The sequence below is a fragment of the Lytechinus variegatus genome, chromosome 15, assembly GCF_018143015.1.
Source record: "Lytechinus variegatus isolate NC3 chromosome 15, Lvar_3.0, whole genome shotgun sequence".
In the NCBI taxonomy this organism is placed as follows: Eukaryota; Metazoa; Echinodermata; class Echinoidea; order Temnopleuroida; family Toxopneustidae; genus Lytechinus; species Lytechinus variegatus.
In genome coordinates this window covers 23,033,661-23,053,518 of record NC_054754.1, presented here as the reverse complement: position 1 = coordinate 23,053,518, position 19,858 = coordinate 23,033,661, and the positions used below count along the sequence as shown (strand labels likewise).

The 19,858-nt window shown below is 33.5% G+C and overlaps 1 protein-coding gene across 24 annotated transcripts in view; it reads left to right on the top strand.

Annotated features, from left to right (window-relative positions):
- The first annotated feature begins 2,780 nt into the window (after positions 1-2,780).
- LOC121428500 (deleted in malignant brain tumors 1 protein-like) overlaps positions 2,781-19,858 on the top strand; it is a 34,504-nt gene continuing 17,426 nt past the window's right edge. For 10 of the 24 annotated variants that reach the window (XM_041625135.1, XM_041625138.1, XM_041625137.1 and 7 more), the window contains exons 1-5: positions 2,783-2,957; positions 4,502-4,822; positions 9,773-10,093; positions 18,782-19,102; positions 19,339-19,659. In XM_041625135.1, coding sequence (XP_041481069.1) covers positions 2,888-2,957; positions 4,502-4,822; positions 9,773-10,093; positions 18,782-19,102; positions 19,339-19,659 — 1,354 coding nt within the window. In that variant the 5' untranslated portion in view covers positions 2,783-2,887. Of the gene's footprint in view, positions 2,958-4,501; positions 4,823-9,772; positions 10,094-18,781; positions 19,103-19,338; positions 19,660-19,858 lie in introns of all 24 variants that reach the window. The other 14 variants (XM_041625148.1, XM_041625150.1, XM_041625156.1 and 11 more) reach the window with 4 other exon arrangements.

Sequence of the window (19,858 nt, the reverse complement as noted above, 5' to 3'; positions counted from 1 at the left end):
AAAATAAATGTGACACAGAATCAAACGCTTTTTCGAAGTCAATGGCTACCAAAAAAGCCCTTTCTCTATAGAAAGAAGTATGAAAGATCATATCATCTATTATTCGGATTGCTTCTCCAATATTTCTTTCCCCAACATAGCCCAGCTGATCAAAACCTACAATTTCCGGTAAAACTTCTTGTATTCTCTTTGAAAGTACCTTAGATAAAATTTTGTAATCTACGTTTAGTAACGAAATCGGTCTGTAGTTTTTAATAAATTCTGGATCTTTGCCGTCTTTGTGTATCAAGGTAATAACTGCTTGTCTTTGAGAGGCTGATAATTCTCCCAATCGCAGAGCCTCATTAAAAGATGCAAGTACTAAATCTCCAATTACTGACCAAAATTTCTGATAAAATTCTACACTTAAACCATCATTTCCTGGAGATTTGTTGAGTGTCATACCTTTCAATATCTCTACACATTCTCTTTCAACGATTGTTCCTTCACATAAATTTTGTGATGTATCATTTAATTTTGGTAGGTTACCAGGAAAGAAATTTAAAGTGTTGTCTTCTATAATATCTGTTTCCTTATATAGTTGCCTGTAGAATGATTTTATTCCTTCAATAATTTCCTTTTCGTTAGTAGTGATATTTCCATCTATAATTAATTTTTGTATTATACTGTTTTTCCTATTTGATTGTATTAACTGTTTAAAAAATGCTGTATTCTTTTCTCCACTTTCATACCATGAGGACCTTGAACGGACTTTCAAACCTTCATTAACATAATCGTAAAGTGAACTTAGTTGTTGCTTCTTAGTTCTTATATTTTCAAAAATGTCTTTCTGATGTCCACTATCAATCGACAATAGACTCTCTAAGTTCTTTATCTCTTCCTCCAGTTTTTCAATTTTTTCTTTTCTTTCCTTCGCCCTTTCTCTTGATATTTTAATAGTAAATTTCCTTATTTCCATTTTCATAAAATCCCACAATACTCTTTTATCTTTAATTTCCACTGACAATTTCTTCTTTAAAGACTTAATTTTTTCTCTCATTTTCTGAACATAATCATTATCGTTTAAAAGACTATTATTGAATTTCCAATAAGATCTTTTGTTATTTTTTGACTGTGATCCTTTATGGAAAACTAGATTAACTGCAGCATGGTCTGGAGCTATAGAGGGAACGATATCACAGTTGGATGTTATCCGTTCCAAGTTCTCTGATATAATCCAATAATCTAAGCGACTCTGCATGAATGGATTTAGCTGTTTATACGTATATTGTTTTTTGTCTTTATTTTTATTTCTCCAGATATCAATTAATAAAAAAATGTCCATAAACTCTTGTAATTTTTTACTGAATTTTGAATCTTTTTTTGATACATGTCCAAAATAATCTAAATTGGTGTCTCTAATAACATTAAAGTCACCACCAAGTACTACTGAACTTCCCTCTAAATTATTCCTTAATAATAATTGACCTAAATCACTTAAAAATTGTATTTGGTCATTTTCGTTATTTCCCGTGGGAAAATATACACTTCCAAATAGCAACTTCTGTCCTTGTATCTTGCATTTAATTAAAACATATCTACCCTTTTCATCTACCCAGGTATTGCCAATTTCAATGTCTATCTTACTGTCTATTAACACAAGAACTCCTCTTCCATGGTGCGTACCATGACTAAAGATACATTTCCCACCCCACTCTGATTGCCATTTATCCTCAATATCTGGCGAACTATATGTTTCTTGTAAGCATGCTATGTCAACGGATTTCGTCTTACACCAACTAAAGATTTTTCCTCGTTTTGTTTTGTCTCGTATTCCTTTTACATTAAGTGTGAGGAAATGGCATGAAAATACATTTAATACATTATTCACCATCCTAAAATAAATCAACCTCACAGCCCTTCAACCGAGGGGGGAAAATAAAAGAAAAAAATAAATATATATAAAAATTAATAATAAAAAAAAAAAAAAAAAAAAAAAAACGAAAACTGTCTACTGCAGAAAGTGACTTCCTGAGTGACAGCTAACTGGACCTTGCAAGCAGAACCAAATCCCGCCCAAATTTCACCATGCTTAATAGGGTTTGAAATATTTCTAATCTATAGTTACACATACACACATATACATTAAAAAAAAAGACAATGCTCAAGCTATATAGTCCCGCATTGTTACTCCTATTTGGTACAAGTCACCTTGCACAAACATTACACTGTAAACAAGGGTAACCATGAGTTCATACGTCAAACTACTTAAACTCATGAATATGTGCTATATATAAAAGAGTTTTGATTAAAAAAAAAAAAAAAAAAAAATCAGAATGAACTGTAGCTCATCATCATTAAGATATCTCTATTTCTAAATCAACAAGCTTGTTGTGATAATATCAATAAGATATAGAGCCAAGTATGTATACAATAGTTTCCAATCTACATTCAGTACATAAACATCTTCTTTCCTTGAAATCCTGAGTCTGAAATACAAAAATAACATCAAGGATTGAATATCAGCCGTGTTCGCAGAAAACGACTGGTGAGGGAGGTGGTGGAGGGGGTGGTGGTGGTACTATGTAACCACGTAATTTATGACGTAATAATGATGGCTTGATTTCCGTGATCGTAAATCAAAAGACCGGGCACTTGCTCTGACCATGGCATGGGACCTATTGTAATAGGTCCATGCTCTGACCAATTACATGGCAGCAACGAAAACAGAAAAGCTGGTAGATCTGGGGATTTTGCCTCGTCAGGAAATGGGATAAAAAGGGCCAGCTAGGGGCCTGGCGATCCATTCACATCAATTGCAACAAATTAAAGCACCACATTAGCGTTATAGCCGATGGGAAACTGAGTCTGTTTTTTGTTCAGAGATTTGGGCGCGGTCCATGGTCCGATGATGCAGCTACTGAGCCTGCTCTTCGTTTGTACGCTGATCTGCTCCACTTGCGCACAAGCAGTAAAAGGTAGGAAAACATACAAATATTGGACTATCTTTATAGAAACAAGACACGAGCAAAGTCTGTGAACAATGCTGTGCCCCCAATGCTTTGTCTCCTCCGGGTCGAACACGGTCCGCCACTGTATGAAGATATAAATATATACATTTTTTTTTATTATGGGATAGCTTATGAACATCTTTATTAAACAAAGTATTATATACCATGAGATTTGGGAAAAAATCCATATAATTTAAAAAGGATGTTTGGATATTTTCATCATACAATACCGCATTATTATACAGTAAATACAAGTGAAAATAAATATTTTCTCTGTTTATGGGTTGTGATAATTTTTGTTAAAAAAATGTTTATCATAATGTATAATATTTCATTTCATATATTGCTGTATACATGTACTTCACTTTATTTTGTATATTTCTTTATTACCCTTGTATGTATGAAAAATGTGATATTATCGGAATAAAGGCAAAAAACATAAAAAAAAAACTCATCGTAGTTTGTATTTGCGATGCAGTGCTTTGCTTGACAAGTCACTAAGAACGTATACCGCCTTCGCTCGGGAATTCGAATTCAAATCAGTTTTCGAGTGAGCATGTGAAAGGTCCGATGATTCTAATGACGACTTGCAATCATCATTACAGTGATGGTTGAAGATTCACGTGTGAAAAGGCCCTGCTAGTAAAGGTCAACGTCAACAAGAAGATGAGAAACACCAGGAGCCAATTCAAAACAAATTTGCAATAAACGTTTAAAGCTACTGAAATCCATCAATTTAATTGGCTTGAATGGGAAAACTTGTTATAGAAATTATATTGTAATAATAATAATATAGTTATTATATAAGTCATTATGGACCCAGACTTTCCAGAGGGGCTATGGCGCAAGCCTCTAGCTTGCTTCATAAAGTTGTGTTAAAGGGGAATCCAGCCTTGGCCATAGAATGTTGTGTTGGGAAGGAGAAAAATGAATTAAACAGAATGGTGAAAGTTTGAAAGAAATCGGACAAGCAATAAGAAAGTTATAGCTGTTTTAAAATTGAGATCACTAATACCATGTAGATATCAAATTGGCAACTGGGTAAGTAAATTATGACAAGGGGCAAGGACAATTTTCCCATAGGCCATGTACTTTATTATCAGGGATTTGTGGTTTTCTCCTAATTACCCATTCCCCTGGGACAGTAATCTAAATATAACCCAGGTAGTATATTGTTAAATGTCCTCATGAAAGAAAAATACAATTTGAAATAAAACTTTTGGGGAAAATGACATTTTAGCCATAATATGTATTGAAGTACATGGAAGAGTAGTCCTTGCCTTACATCACTATGACATCACATAAGTGGCCAATTTGAAGTCTCCATAGGTATAGTGATTACCAATATTTACAATTTTTAAAAATTCATAACTTTCTTGTTATTTCTCCAATATTGTTCAAACTTTCACCTATCAACTTGTCTGATTTTTCTTTTTCTTATAAAAACAAGTTTTTATTTGGGTTGGATTCCCCTTTAATATAGGGAATGTTTGCATCTGAATTTCTTTTAGATGGGACCGTCAGGCTCGTCGGCGGGGCGTCATCGAATGAAGGCAGAGTAGAGGTCAGTTACAACGGAAAATGGGGGACTGTTTGCGACGATCTCTGGGATACCGCCGATGCTAGCGTGGTCTGCCGATCTCTCGATTTTCCTGGTGCGATTGAAGCAGTATCTCAGGCCAAGTTCGGCGAAGGCACCGTACCCATTCTCCTAGATAACGTCCAGTGTACCGGGCGAGAATCAAGTATCTTGGACTGTGCCCATGAAGGGATCGGGACCAACAACTGCGCCCATTCGGAAGACGCCGGTGTCATCTGTAGCCCACTTGAAGGTAAGGTCCAAGGGGTATGGTAGGTCTTTTCTTTGGTCCCGTCTTACAATGGGTTGCAATTGATCCGATCAACCACAACCATGGAAAGCCCCCCCAATTTTTTTTTCTAATGTTATGTGTATGTTTTTTTTTAAATTAATATAACTTCCTCATTATCAGTTTGATTGAAGAGTATGGTTAACGAGGGAGGAAAAATGAATCTTAACTTGAGTTTTATATACAGATTATAAGTGTATTTTCGTAATTCAGATTTTTGCTGTTGTTGTACCCGGATTCTGTTCTGTATTTATCCCTTCGTGATTATAAGTTGTTAAAGAAATGTGAGCAGATTAATTCTAAGTTTACATTTGAAATTCATATATATTCCTTTTCTTACCATGTTAATATGTTTATGTGTAAAATTGAAACAGTTATATTTTAATGACGTCATGTTACATTCGTTTTTTACATGTGATATGAGGAAGAAATATATATGATTTAAACAAAAAAAAATATCGTTAACATCTAAAATACATTAATTGTTCAAAATATTTTCCACATGTTATACATTCGTACATATACCATTTTCTTGCACATTCTCTTTGTTTACAAAGGACACTGTGTATAATTCCTTTACAAAAATTATGGCATTGATGGACTTCCATATATTATAGTTGAGGTTACTTCGGATCAATCTTAACTCTTTGTAAGAAGGACGGTCACGGACCCATGGAATTTCACATAGGCCGGGCAATGCTACCCATAGAACGTCTATGGTTAATTCGCCAAACGCAAAAACGTAAATGTTTGAGGGATGACCAATTCAGGGAGTTTCTTAACAAACCCCTTTTGAAAAGTTAAGCTTGATTTTCTTTAGACTTTTTTTTGTATACAATAGACTTGGAGTTCAATTCAATTGAATTCAAATAAAACATTTATTTTCTTACATTTCATTACATTTTTCATAAACATAAATTCCATACCCTACACATAACCTGATGTAAATTAAAGTGGTCGTAGTAAAGGCAAACTGTGAAAAAAGCTTTGAAGTTTGGTTAATAAGTCTCTACCATGTAAGTTCGCCCTGACAAAAAGTTTATTGTAAAATAGCAAAAAAAAGTAATAAAAAATATTGGCGATAGTTGGATGAAAATTCATCAAAGAATACTTCTAAAATTCTCTGTTCATTCTATTGACCTCGTCTTTTCATTTCAATCTTTCTGCCTGTATTTCCTTCCCTTCTTCATATTATACATGGTGAACCGTAAGCCTCAACGTTACAAACTCCACCATGCAGCCTTATAAAGATCATGTGAAAAATAAACAAGTTAATTTTTTAATCACTTGATTTATGACGTCATATGCGAGCAGCTTTCGTAGATATTGTACGGTAAAATCACTAAAATTTCGCTTTCTATGAAAATCGAACACGAGTACCCTTCATTTTGTCAATAAAAACATTATTTACACCCGTTCCTAAAAAGAAACCAAAAATTAAGGCATCACGAGCCATTAAAAGATCGAAATTTATGCAATTTATATCACATTAAAATGTGGGAGAGCTGCTTGTTTATGACGTCACAAATCCAAACCTTAGAATTCGAACTTCCTTAAACTTTAATGGATTTCTTACTCAAATCTTCGCCAACATTTTTTATCATTTTTCTGCTTTGTTTACAACGAGCTTTTCTTCAGGGTGAACTTAACCCTCGATTGAGGAACATTAGGACGAAAAATGTGCCAAGAAGTTAAAAAACATACAGCGTGACAGAGCGTTTCGCACAAAAAATGTTAATGATAGGTATTAAAATTACAAAATTATATTGCTAATATCTGCACACCCGTAAAGTCCACCCCTGATAAAAGTTGATTTAAAAAAAGGAGAAAATTCCAACAAGCATAACACTGAAAATTTCAACAAAATCTGATGTAAAATAAGAAAGTTATGGCATTTCAAAAAACAGTTATAGCCTGGTCGGTATGCAAATTAGGGGACTGATGACGTCATTCACTCACTATTTCTTTCGTATTTTATTAATGAAATATCCTAATTTTCCCCTCATTGTTTTGTATAACAAAGTTTTACTCCTCCCTGAACATGTGGTATTTCCATTGTCTTAACAGTTAATGGTTCAGTCAAGTCGGTCATTATTATCAAATCTGTAAAAATTGAAATGTTTAAATAATTCAAACAATAAAAAAAAGAAATAGTGAATAATGGACATTATCGAATCCCTAATTTGTTTGTCACTGAGTTGTGCATTTAACTGTTTTGTGAAAAATAAGCGAAAGTTTAAAATGTCATAATTTTCTTATTTTACATCCGATTTTGATGAAATTTTCAATGTTATGCTTGTTTGATTTTTTTCTATTTACTATAATCAACATTTTTCTGGGGTGGACTTGACCTTTAATTTTCTACAGCTGGATGAAATTGTTCGTGATATTGCCTAATAATCACAAAAATATGAGCATTTTTTTTTCAATACACATCAGGAATCCAAGTTTTGCATAACTAAGTAGTATTTGTAGCCTGGTTCAGCTAGCAAGATTTGTTATCTATTAAAATGGTGCAAATTATATTCATTCACGTTCAGACAAGGGCGTATAAATCTGCAATGATTTTCTTTTGCTCGGGACATGGGGATAAGCTATTGATTCACCCCCCTCTGATGATTAGATGAGATCAAGATAAAATCATGGATTAAAAAACAACGTTTTAATCCATTTCCCTGTAGATATCCTTTAGTGGGGGTATATTCAATCAATCAATCAATCAATCAATCAATCGGATCAATCAATCAATATTTCATGTATGATTTAAAGATATCATGCCAATTTTCCTTAACCTTCATTTTTAAAATTCTAGTATCGACCCTACAAAATAAAATAAAAAAGGAAATAAATGAAGAGTAAATGAAGATGTAACTTGAATATGTACTTTATTCAACGTAAATGTACGGAACTTGGATTGACAGGTGGACTCTATTTTTTTTTCTATTTTTTTATTTTTTTTTATTTCCCTCCGATAGGGCATATATTTGCATAAACATTTTAACAGTCATATAATTGACATGATACCAAGTATATCATAAACACATAGTATAATTTTGAACAAAGTATAGGCCTACAGGGCGTTTCAAACAAAAGACAACCGATCCCTAGAGTGGCCATGCCCTACACCCATCCGTTCCGCCGCTGACACATGCAACAGAAAAACAAATGAGCACCGAACAAGTCCCCTCCAACAATAATTGATCACCTCTCACTCGAAACACATTGCATATTCATCATGAAAATATGTTTACATTAAACAGAAATACATATCAAGGTCCGGAAATCTTATTACAAAATGACAAGTATTCTTTCGAAATTTACCAATTCGTTATCAAATTTATGTTTTGCTTTCCATAATACCAATTTGACTCTCATTTTTGTTACATTTGTTTTAAACATATTGTTTAATTTTCTCAAAACTAAGTATTGGCTTTTCAACACGAAAAGAGTATGCTTGTTGTTTCGTCCAACTTATTAAACAATTTAAAGAAACTCTAAAAATATTGGGTAATATGCTCCATGAAGTTATAGTAAATAGTGGTAGTAAAATACGAGCTGTGATTGGCTGGATTTGTACCACGTGGCCTCCCTTCAAAAAGTTATATTGTACATATGTACAATATAACTTTCGATTTTTGGATGGCAAAATCCATGATGGGGGGCTTAGATTAAGGGATCTATTTACTATAATAAATAGTGAACGTTCTATCATACAATATTACTGGACTATATGAACTCCAAATATAAAATTATCCCTCGTGCCGCCTATTTCACCTCGGCCTTCGGCCTCGGTGAAATAAACCTGCACTCGGGATAATTTTATATTTGTCGTACATATAATCCCGTATATTGTACAATAGATTGTACACTATTTATATAATATGTGTCCGTCCAGCATTGGGAATTTTTATTCATCCAGTGTGATGAACATTTTGCCCATTCTCAAATACTTGCTGCTTGTTCTTTTTTTTTTTTACCTTACTGGACAATATGCTTCCTGCGTTGGGAAAAATACTTCCCACAATTTGTTGGACACATAATTACCCTCGTGTTGGTTAAAATTTTACCCAATATTTGCTTTTAAAGTGTGAGTGTCGAAAGAAGGCTCACGTATCTTTGTTCGATGGACCATATCGCATAAGATTTAGGGAAGTTGTATAAAACAAATGCTAGTTTACGATTATTACACAATTATATACAATATGCTTGGGTAATTTTCAGATTATGCTTATCTAAAGTGCCATGAACAGTTTTTTATGGGACACGCTGTACAATGCCCTATCCCAAGCCATTTACAAACAAGTGATACATGTAAAAAAATGTCTAACTTTGTATTACTAGCTTGAACACAGGAAAATATGATTATGGGTGAACATCCTGACATCTAATTAACAATTCTACCACAAGGTGGTGTTATTTAATGGACTGGTGCAGTGTGCAGTGCCATTTCGATCACTATTTGTAGGCCTACCAACCCCCAAATGAATATGTCAGCGCTGAGTGCTACAAAAAGGGGAAAGGAGAAGAAAAGGGGAAGGAGCAAAGAAGAGAGCTTTAGACGTTTGTATTGGTCGCGTAGCTTCATCCAAATCGTACTAGCTGATGCAATGACGCCTTCTTTTTCTCGGGGCGGGGGGGGGGGGGGGGGGAGGGAGGTTGATGGGCCCCCTGTGAAAACACCATTGCCTTTAACCAATAGCTTCCTGCGTGAGGAGATGCAACCAAAGAAGTACACGGTCGACAAACAAAATGGTCCTCGCGTGAAAGAACTTATTCTTTGGTTGAATGTAAATATCAAGGAGATGAAGACTCAAGTTATTCTTTGGTTGAATGTAAATATCAAGATGAAGAATCACTTTCCTCATTTAGCGCCGCCCATTAAAATGATATATAAACATCACTTAATGTCGACAGAGGGCCAGGTACGTCTTGTGGACGGTGAGACACCATCAGAAGGCCGAGTGGAAATCGTCTTCAAAGGGCAATGGGGAACTGTCTGCGATGATGCCTGGGATACGTCCGATGCTACGGTGGTCTGCCGATCTCTCGGATTCATCGGCGCTCTTGAAGCTGTCTCATCGGCCGGATTCGGTCAAGGCACTGGCACCATTGTCCTTGACAACGTCAGTTGTTCTGGAAGCGAATCCACTCTCATCGAATGCGCCAACCGTGGTCTTGGAGTTCACAACTGTGGCCATTCAGAAGATGCTGGAGTCCGCTGCGAAGTGCTTCAAGGTATGTACCACTGGTATACTGGTGTTTTCTTGGATGGGTATGGACTATGGAATTTACAAACATCTGGAAAAAACGTGTACCTCAAGATTATTGATTGAACAGGTCTGTTTAAAAGGGGAAAAGGGTGTTTTCTTAAAGGAAATTTGTAAAGGTTCCATACACCAAATACCAATTTCCTGTACGATTACGCAATCAATGGAGAGAAACCATCCAAATATTTTTTAAATTTAGAAAAGAAAAATGTTGTTAATAAAAGAATATGCAAATTGATTACCAATGAAAATAAGGAAGTAACAACACATGAGGATATTACATCAGAAATTGTTTCTTTTTATTCACAACTATATGAAAGGCACCCTGTTATAAATACTGATTTAAATGCAATGATAAACAATGATGAACTAAATAAATTAACAAATGCTATGTCACGGAATTTAGAAGGAGAGCTCTCCATCGACGAGGTTTATTATGCCCTAACAAATATGAAAAACAATAAATCTCCTGGTCTAGATGGATTCACTGTTGAATTTTTTAAACATTTTTGGAAGGAAATCCATATATTTTTAGTTAGATATTTAAACTCTTCATTTTTATCTGGTATGCCTTACATACAGAAGTTGGGAGTTATTACTTTAATCCCCAAAGGAAATAAAGATAGACACTATTTAAAAAATTGGAGACCCATATCATTATTAAATGTCGTATACAAAATAGGATCTACTTGTATAGCTAATAGATTGAAGAATGTACTCCCTCTTCTTATTCATGAAAATCAGAAAGGGTTTATGTCCGGACGCTTTATCGGAGAAAACATCCGCTTGTTATATGATATATTATTATATACTGAATTAAACGATATTCCCGGTTTATTGTTACTTATAGATTTTGAGAAGGCATTCGATTCAATTTCTCATGACTTTATTCGCAATGTACTACACTTCTTTAAATTCGGTCCGACCATTGTTAAATGGTTTGATGTGTTTTATGAAAATGCTCAATCTTGTGTTTTAATCAATGGACACCTGTCTCCCAGATTTTCAATAGAGCGAGGCTGTCGCCAAGGAGATCCATTGTCTCCATATATTTTTCTATTATGTGCTGAAATACTTGGCGTTTTGTTTCGACAATCAATGTCAATAGATGGTTTGAGGATGCCCTCTGGTAAATGTCATAAAATATTACAGTATGCAGATGACACTCTTCTGACATTAAACGGTTCAGAAAGAGAATTGAGTAGTGCTTTTGACATTTTGGAAAAATATAAAACAATTTCAGGTTTGACTGTTAATATAACAAAGACACATGCAATATGGATTGGAGGATACAAGAACAAGAAAGACTGTATTCTTGCCAACAGGAATTTGAATTGGGTATTTGATGAATACTTCAGATATTTAGGTATAGATTTTTGTACAGATCTTCAGAAAATGACAGTGCATAATTACAATGAAAAGTTTAAAGAAATCAAAAGTCAAATGACTTCATGGTTGAGACGTTACCTGACGGTCCTTGGAAGAGTTACGGTTGTCAAGTCATTGTTTGTGTCTAAATTGAACTACTTAATTCTTTCTCTCCCGAATCCAAGTGAGTTATTTCTAAAAGATGTAAATTCCCAATTTCATAGATTCATATGGGGAGAGAAACCAGATAAAGTAAGTAGAAATCAAATGTCTCAGAGTTATCCTGAAGGTGGAGTAAAAATGATAGACATAAATCTGCATTGCCAGTCATTGAAAATTTCTTGGATGAAAAAAATGATAAACGGTTCCATTGACGGTAATATTATTTGTCTTCTCCACTCTTTTTTGCATAAAACTAAAAACTTGGATCTTTATATGGGAAATAGCTATTTTTTTAGACTGGCACACGAAATTAAAAATACTTTTTGGAAAGAAATGTTCTTAGCGTATAGCACACTGTTATCTATGCACTGTAATGATATACCTTGCCAACCCTTATGGAACAATGATTTTATCAAAATAGGTAATAGCTCAATTCATAGTAGATCTCTAAATAATAGGGGTGTTCGTTTTGTTAATGATATTTTAGATGTACATGGTAATTTCCTCTCTTTGAATGACCTTCAGGAAAAATACAATGTTCAAATATATCTAGCTCTAGTTAAATCTTTTACTTATATGAGATCGGTCTGCAAAAGTTGTTAAACATTGGACTATCATTAGTATACAAACCATATATACAGTGAGATGCATTTGCCAAACGTGAGATATGAGGTAATATTTTATCCAAACATATATAATTCTATGTGGATTTGATATTTGAATTTTGTCATTTTCTGCAGATATTCTTATTAACATAAGATTATCATCAATATACAAAGTATATTTCAATATACGTTATTAGAGATTCAATCAACAAACTGTGAAAATATGCGGTTGTGTTTTTGTTCGAGGGATAACAACTGCTTTTAAGTCTTTATAGAACTTCAGTTAAATGCGTTAATTTCTAGATTATCTAGAAGGAAAATATTGAATATATTATATTGTCTTTGTAAACACCACAATTAAATTTCAATATATCATGAGATTCATTTAGCTAGTTGTGAAAGTGTACACTAAATCTGGCTCTATGTGAATCTTTCTTTTTTTTATACTGGAGATGCGAAATGTCTGCAGATATTGTTAAAGAAGTGACTACCATTAGTATACTTCACATATTTCATCACATATTGCGAGACTCTAATATGTGGATGTATTTTGTGGATTTTTTTTTATTTATTATTGCTGTGTAGCTAGAATGTGAAGGTGCATACGAGAATGTAGTTTATTCACCGTGAGCTGATATCAATTGGAAGGCTCGATTTGTCATTTTATTTTATCTTGTTTTTGGCGCCTCAAGTGAAAAATTAGACTAAATCGATAAACATAGGGACGGGAAAACAAATGTTTTATGTAATCAACTTCCTGATTGCTGCAATTCACTATATGAGTGAGTTTAGGGATACCTCATTGCTTTGTTTCCGGGAAATATTAACTGTGCCTATGGCGGTTTACTGGACCGTACCTTTATACATGTTTCTTGCTATCTCGGTGGCCATGTGACGTGACGGGGTGTTCCATTGTTATTAATCGGTGAATAAACTCATCACGTTGTCCATGCATTACCCGTTGCCAGGTCAGGGCAGTTTTTATAATCATTTGATCGTCCAGACATTTATTGACAAGTGAAATTTTCCCTTCCTTGCATCCACCAGCTTTTGCTGAATCAACCTGTATGCAGCCTTTATGTGTATAGGCCCTATGCAACCATGCATTATGTGACTATACCACGTATATCCATTGTGGCACCACCCTTTGGTTGTACATGACATTATGTGCTAATTTATCATCATTTTCACGAACTATCCTTCTTTCAGAGGTCATGAACCAATTTTGAGAAACTTGTGTTTAATTTCTAGCTTTTAGAATTTACTTTATTATTTTGAATACCAACACAAGTGATCGATCATGAAAAATAAAAGACTCTGAAATTTAACGAGATATTTAACAAAAATGAATTTGCATCTCATTAGAAATTAACAAATTAAAATTTTTCTTTGATTCTGGATTGACTCAGACCTCTGAGACACTTCGTGATGCCGATGACCAATTATATCAATATATATAAATGTATATTTTATCGATAGGATCGAAACCTTTATTTTGTATCCTTATTATTACAGTGCCACTGATATTTCGTGTTTAAAAGGTTCCTTCATATACAAATCATGGCTGAGACACTCAGAAATAAGAGTGTTCGTTACATTTCGATTATGAATATTCATCAGATTCCGGTTGTAGGATTTGAATTCTCCAATCATCAACTCCATCATCATTGTCATCATTGTCATCATTTTCATCATCCTCATCATTATCACCATCATTATCATAATCACCAACAGCAAATTCTATTTCACATTCATTCATTTTTATTTTTTTTAAACTTCATCCTCTCTTCATCTCATCACCATCTTGCTGTCACGACACAGAAAATTTACACACAAATCACATGTCATACCAATAATCTTAAGTTTTTGGTAATATTAAATATTCCTCCTGAGTAATGACATGGAAATTTTTTCTATTTTCAATACAAACAATATATCATCTGATAATAACTATTACTCAACCGAAGATTTTACTTCTAGATTTAGAGACATGGAACATAAATTCAGTTTGCTTCATATTAATGCTCGAAGTTTGAACAAAAATTTTGAGTCATTGGAATCATTACTTTTCACTTTAAACAATTTCAAATTTTCCATTATTGGTGTCACGGAAACATGGCTTCACAATACTTCACCTAACATATTCAGTTTGCAAAACTATAATCTCATTAGGCGTGACCGGGAAGAACAAAGAGGAGGAGGTGTAGCATTTTACATCAGTGAACATTTACAATTCAAAGTAAGGAAAGAAATATCATTAAAACAGAGTGAAACTTTATTCATAGAAATCACGAAGCCAAAAAGCAAAAATATAATTATTGGATTGATTTATAGACCCCCTCATGATAAAGTAAATTTATTTTGTGAAGACCTTGAAACATGCCTTCATACTATTAGAAAAGAACAGAAACAAATATATTTAATGGGAGATTTTAACATCAACCTGTTATCCCAAAATAATGAACACGATTTATTCCTACACACAATGCATTCATTTGGCTATTATCCCCATATAAACAAACCGACCAGAATTGATAACCATTCATCAACACTTATCGACAACATTTTTTCAAATATATTAAACAGAGATATTACCAGCGGATTGTTAATATCTGATATATCGGATCATTTGCCGGTTTTTTCATTTTGCGATAATGATATTCCAAAAGAAAATATACTCAAATCGACAATGTATAGAAATGAATCTCAAAATAACATTGAATCGTTTAAAAGGGATCTTGCAATTGAAGAATGGTTGGATGTATTTCATGAGTCTAATCCAAACATTGCTTACACAAATTTTAACAATAAATTGCAGACATTTTACGAGAAAAATTTTCCCCTGATATCACAGGTCAAAAGAAAGAAGGCAAAAATGCCATGGATTTCTAAAGCAATTTTAAGATCCATACGTACCCGAAATAAACTTTACAAGGCATTTTTAAAGAACCCTTCTATTCAAAACAAAAATAAATACAAAACTTATAGAAATAGACTAACCAGTACAATTCGAGCTTCTCGCAAATTATATTATTCCGAGAAGCTTTACAAAGTCAAATCAAACATGAAAGCAACATGGGAGATTATAAATGATTTGATTGGCAAGAAACCCAAAACATTACCCAAAGATAATTTCACAGCTCATAATCTTGCAATAAATTCAGAAGATGTAGCTGATACCTTTAATTCTTTTTTTGTTAACTTAGGACCCTCCTTGGCAAACAAACTTGACAGAACTGATGAAAATTTTGGAAAATTTCTTCCCACACCCATTAACTCTTCTTTATTCTTTAACCCAACAAATGTTCAGGAATTAATTGAAATAACAAAAAATCTAAAATCAAGTAAATCACAGGGAATTGATAGAATTAGTACTTCCCTTCTTAAGCAGATCATACACTATATTGCCTCTCCTTTGTGTCATATTTTCAATCTCTCAATTAGCACTGGAATATGTCCTGATTTCCTAAAAATTGCAAAGGTAAATCCTGTTTTTAAAAAAGACAATCCGCATGAAATAACAAATTACAGGCCTATTTCTATTCTTCCCAGCATTTCCAAAATATTAGAGAAGATTATCTACAATAGACTTTATAAGTTTCTAGATACTTTTCATTTTCTAAATTCTAACCAATATGGATTCAGGAAAGGACATTCGACTGATCAGGCGTTAATACAAATATATGATAAAATTACAAATGCAATGGCAAATAAAGAACATATAATAGGTGTATTCATGGACTTAAGCAAAGCCTTTGACACTCTTGACCACCAGATATTACTTAAAAAACTTGAAAATTATGGAATTCGCGGAATTACACTATCTTGGTTTAAGAGTTATTTGTCCAATAGAAAACAATATGTAATTCACAATAATATTTCTTCTGATTTTCAGTTAATACAATGCGGAGTTCCACAAGGATCAATCCTAGGCCCCTTGCTCTTTTTAATATATATTAATGATTTGACTTCTGTAACACCTTTATTATCATATGTATTATTTGCAGATGACACCAACATTTTTTGTTCACATAATAGCTTAGAAACTTTAGTAGATATAATTAACCGTGAGTTACCAAAACTATCTTTGTGGTTTAAGTGTAATAAGCTTTCACTCAATATAGACAAAACAAACTTTATATATTTCAAGCATACACACTTACATGGTAACGAATTTCCTTATAATATAAACATAGACAATATTCCTCTCAAAAGGAAAAGAGAAACAAAGTTTTTAGGTGTCACAATAGATGAAAATTTAAATTGGAATGAACATGTACGTTGTATAACTACTAGTATTTCTAGAAACGTTGGTATACTTTACAAAATGAAGAATATAATTCCACATACAACTCTTGTCATACTATACAATTCATTAATATTGCCTTATATATCGTATTGCAACATAGTTTGGGCAACATGTGCAAAAACTAAAATTAATACAATATACTTATTACAGAAAAAAGCAATTCGAATCTGTACTGATTCCCAATATTTATCACACACAAATCCATTATTCCATAAACTAAAGACTCTAACAGTATTTGACATAAATACTCTTCAAAGCTTACTACTTATGTTTAAGTACGTAAATAACATGCTCCCACCTTCATTCCACAATTTTTATACTCTGAATACATCTATTCATTCATACCCTACCCGTAACTCTTCAAATTTCCATTTAATTAACCCCAAATTGCTTATTGCGCAGAGATCCATAAGACACCATGGTCCAGATTTATGGAACTCTCTACCAGAGCCTGTTAAACAATGTTCGTCTCTTCACTCATTTAAGGCAAACGTTAAATCTATGTTATTATCAGAATACTTGAAGTAAAATTTCTGTGTCGTATCCTTTTTATCGTGAATTTATTCCTCCTTCGTTTTAGTCATGACCAATATCTTCATCTTGACCATCATCATCTCCATGGCCTTCATCATCATCATCATCAACATCATCATCATATCACCATCACCCTCAGCTATTTGAAAGAATATGCCCATTCTGCTTTATCAATGTTAAAAATGTATTAATTCAATTAGTATAAGTTTGGGATTGTCATTTTTTTCAAGCAATCTGCTTATGATGACAATCCTTCTCCTGCAAATTGTGAACATCATATAGTTAATCATTTTTGTCTGGAATTAAATTTAGTAATCTTTATTTACAATTTATGCCAAAAATGCTAACATATTATGTTTATTATGTTATGAAAAATGTATTATACAAATGTTATGGATGCAGAAGAAAACAATAAATCAAATCAAATCAAAATAAATTTTCTTTTTTACCGTGGATTATGTGATGCTATAAGAGACGGTTTTAGCAATGGCACACACTTTAGCAAGTTCCAAGAACCTATTATCCCTGATACAATAGCACTTGTTATGAAATATGATAAAAGTTGTTCACACATCTATACGATTCTTAAAAAGAAAAGAAAAGTGGAGTGTAAAAGTTTTCTTAAGTGGAAGTGTCTATTCGATATGAATGATAAGCAATGGCAGTCGTATTGCTCTATTGGATTCAGTTGTACTACCGATGTGAATTTACGTTGGTTTCAGTTCAAAATAATGCAACGCATTTTATATACAAATGAAATATTGTTTAAAATTAATTAAGCTCAACAAAAAGAATGTACTTTTTGTAATGTACACCGTGAAACAGTCACTCATCTGCTTTGTGAATGTACATGTATTAAACATATATGGGACAAGTTTGAACAATGGATATTTCTTAAAACTGGAAATAGAATATTTTTCTCTAATAAAGAAAAATTATTTGGCTTAAGAGGTTCAAGTAATCATGCATTAAATTGTTTATTGATAGTGATACGGCAAATGATTTACACTTCCAGAGTAAAACATCAATTACCTGTTTTTGATAATATCAAATTTGCACTTCAGAACTACTTCAAGAATGAAAAATATATCGCAGAGTCAAATTGTAAAATGGTAAAATTTACAAAGAAATGGTTTCAATTACGTGCCATGTTTACATGAGGGGATCTGTTCAGTTCCTTTTCCATGTACAATTATACATATGAATATTATTGTTCATTTACTCCTCGCTTGTTTCTTAAATTGTTTACTATTATGTGAACCTGACAGTTCAATTTATATATTTGTTGCAATTACTGTTGTACTGTATTTTGTTGTTATTAATTTGATTTGTCATTGAAAAGATATCTTGTTATGTTTGAATAATAATAAAATCCCTTTGGAGGGGAAACAAATTGAAAAAAAAAATTACGCAATCTGGTAAGATTACAGGTGTTCTCGAGAGTCTGCTGCAGGAATTCTTTCATTTTAAGGATAAATTTTCTAACAGTGTGAGGTCATAGCAGAATAGAAAATAGAATTGAATTTTAATGTTCTGAATAAAAAAGTATTCCTCAAAAATAAGAACAAAGCCGGGGAGGAATAAACAAAATACTAAGTGTTAGCAAAGCAAATATGAGAACAAAAAAATAAAAATTCTTTCTATCACAAATACATTTCATTTCCGGTTTTTATTTCAGATGGTGAAATACGCCTAGTAGGAGGCACAACTGATTCTGAAGGTCGTGTTGAGGTCAGCTACAATGGCGAATGGGGAACTGTATGCGATGACAGTTGGGATACCACCGATGCAAACGTGGTCTGCCGAGCTCTCGGTTTTGTTGGTGCGCTTGAAGCTGTACCATCGGCTGGATTCGGTCAAGGCACTGGAACCATTGTCCTTGATGATGTCAATTGTTCTGGAGACGAAGCAACCCTTTTTGAATGCGCAAATGCTGGTCTTGGAGTCAACAACTGTGGCCATTCAGAAGATGCTGGTGTGCGATGCGAAGTTCTAGAAGGTATTTTCTAATCCAAAGTTGGTTATCCAAATAGAAAATCTATGCAAACCAGATGTTCCATTTATCCGAGCGGTCTCTTTTCTCAAATAGTACGGAATAGTCTGAGTGGTTCATATTCACAAGAAGGGTCCGTAGATTTAAAATAAAACAAAAGAGAGAATAAGGTCAAATAGTTGAAATTGAAACGCCAAGAATTCTAGGTTATTTCAATCAAGGTTGGTTTTTTTCATATGCAGATGGTGAGGTCCGTCTAGTTGGAGGCACCTCTGATTCTGAAGGTCGTGTTGAGGTCAGTTACAACGGTGAATGGGGTACTGTTTGCGATGATCTTTGGGATACGACCGATGCAAACGTGGTCTGCCGATCTCTTGGTTTTGTTGGTGCTCTTGAAGCAGTGCCATCGGCTGGATTCGGTGAAGGAACTGGAACCATTGTTCTTGATGATGTAAATTGCCTTGGAAATGAGTCGAGCCTCTTTGAATGCGGAAATCGTGGTCTCGGTGTTAATAACTGTGGCCATTCAGAAGATGCAGGAGTTCGTTGTCAAGTACTTGAAGGTATGTTGCATCCAGTTTCCGTAAATAATAATGTGGTATATTCTTGCTCAGTTGCTTGTGATAGTACCAAAATTGAAACACGGAAATGAATGACAATTTTTGATAACACACGGGAATGTTAATTATGATAAGTTGTAATGTAATATTGAAGAGGGATTATAACTTGATGAAATAAGGATAAAATTCACGTAATGAATGC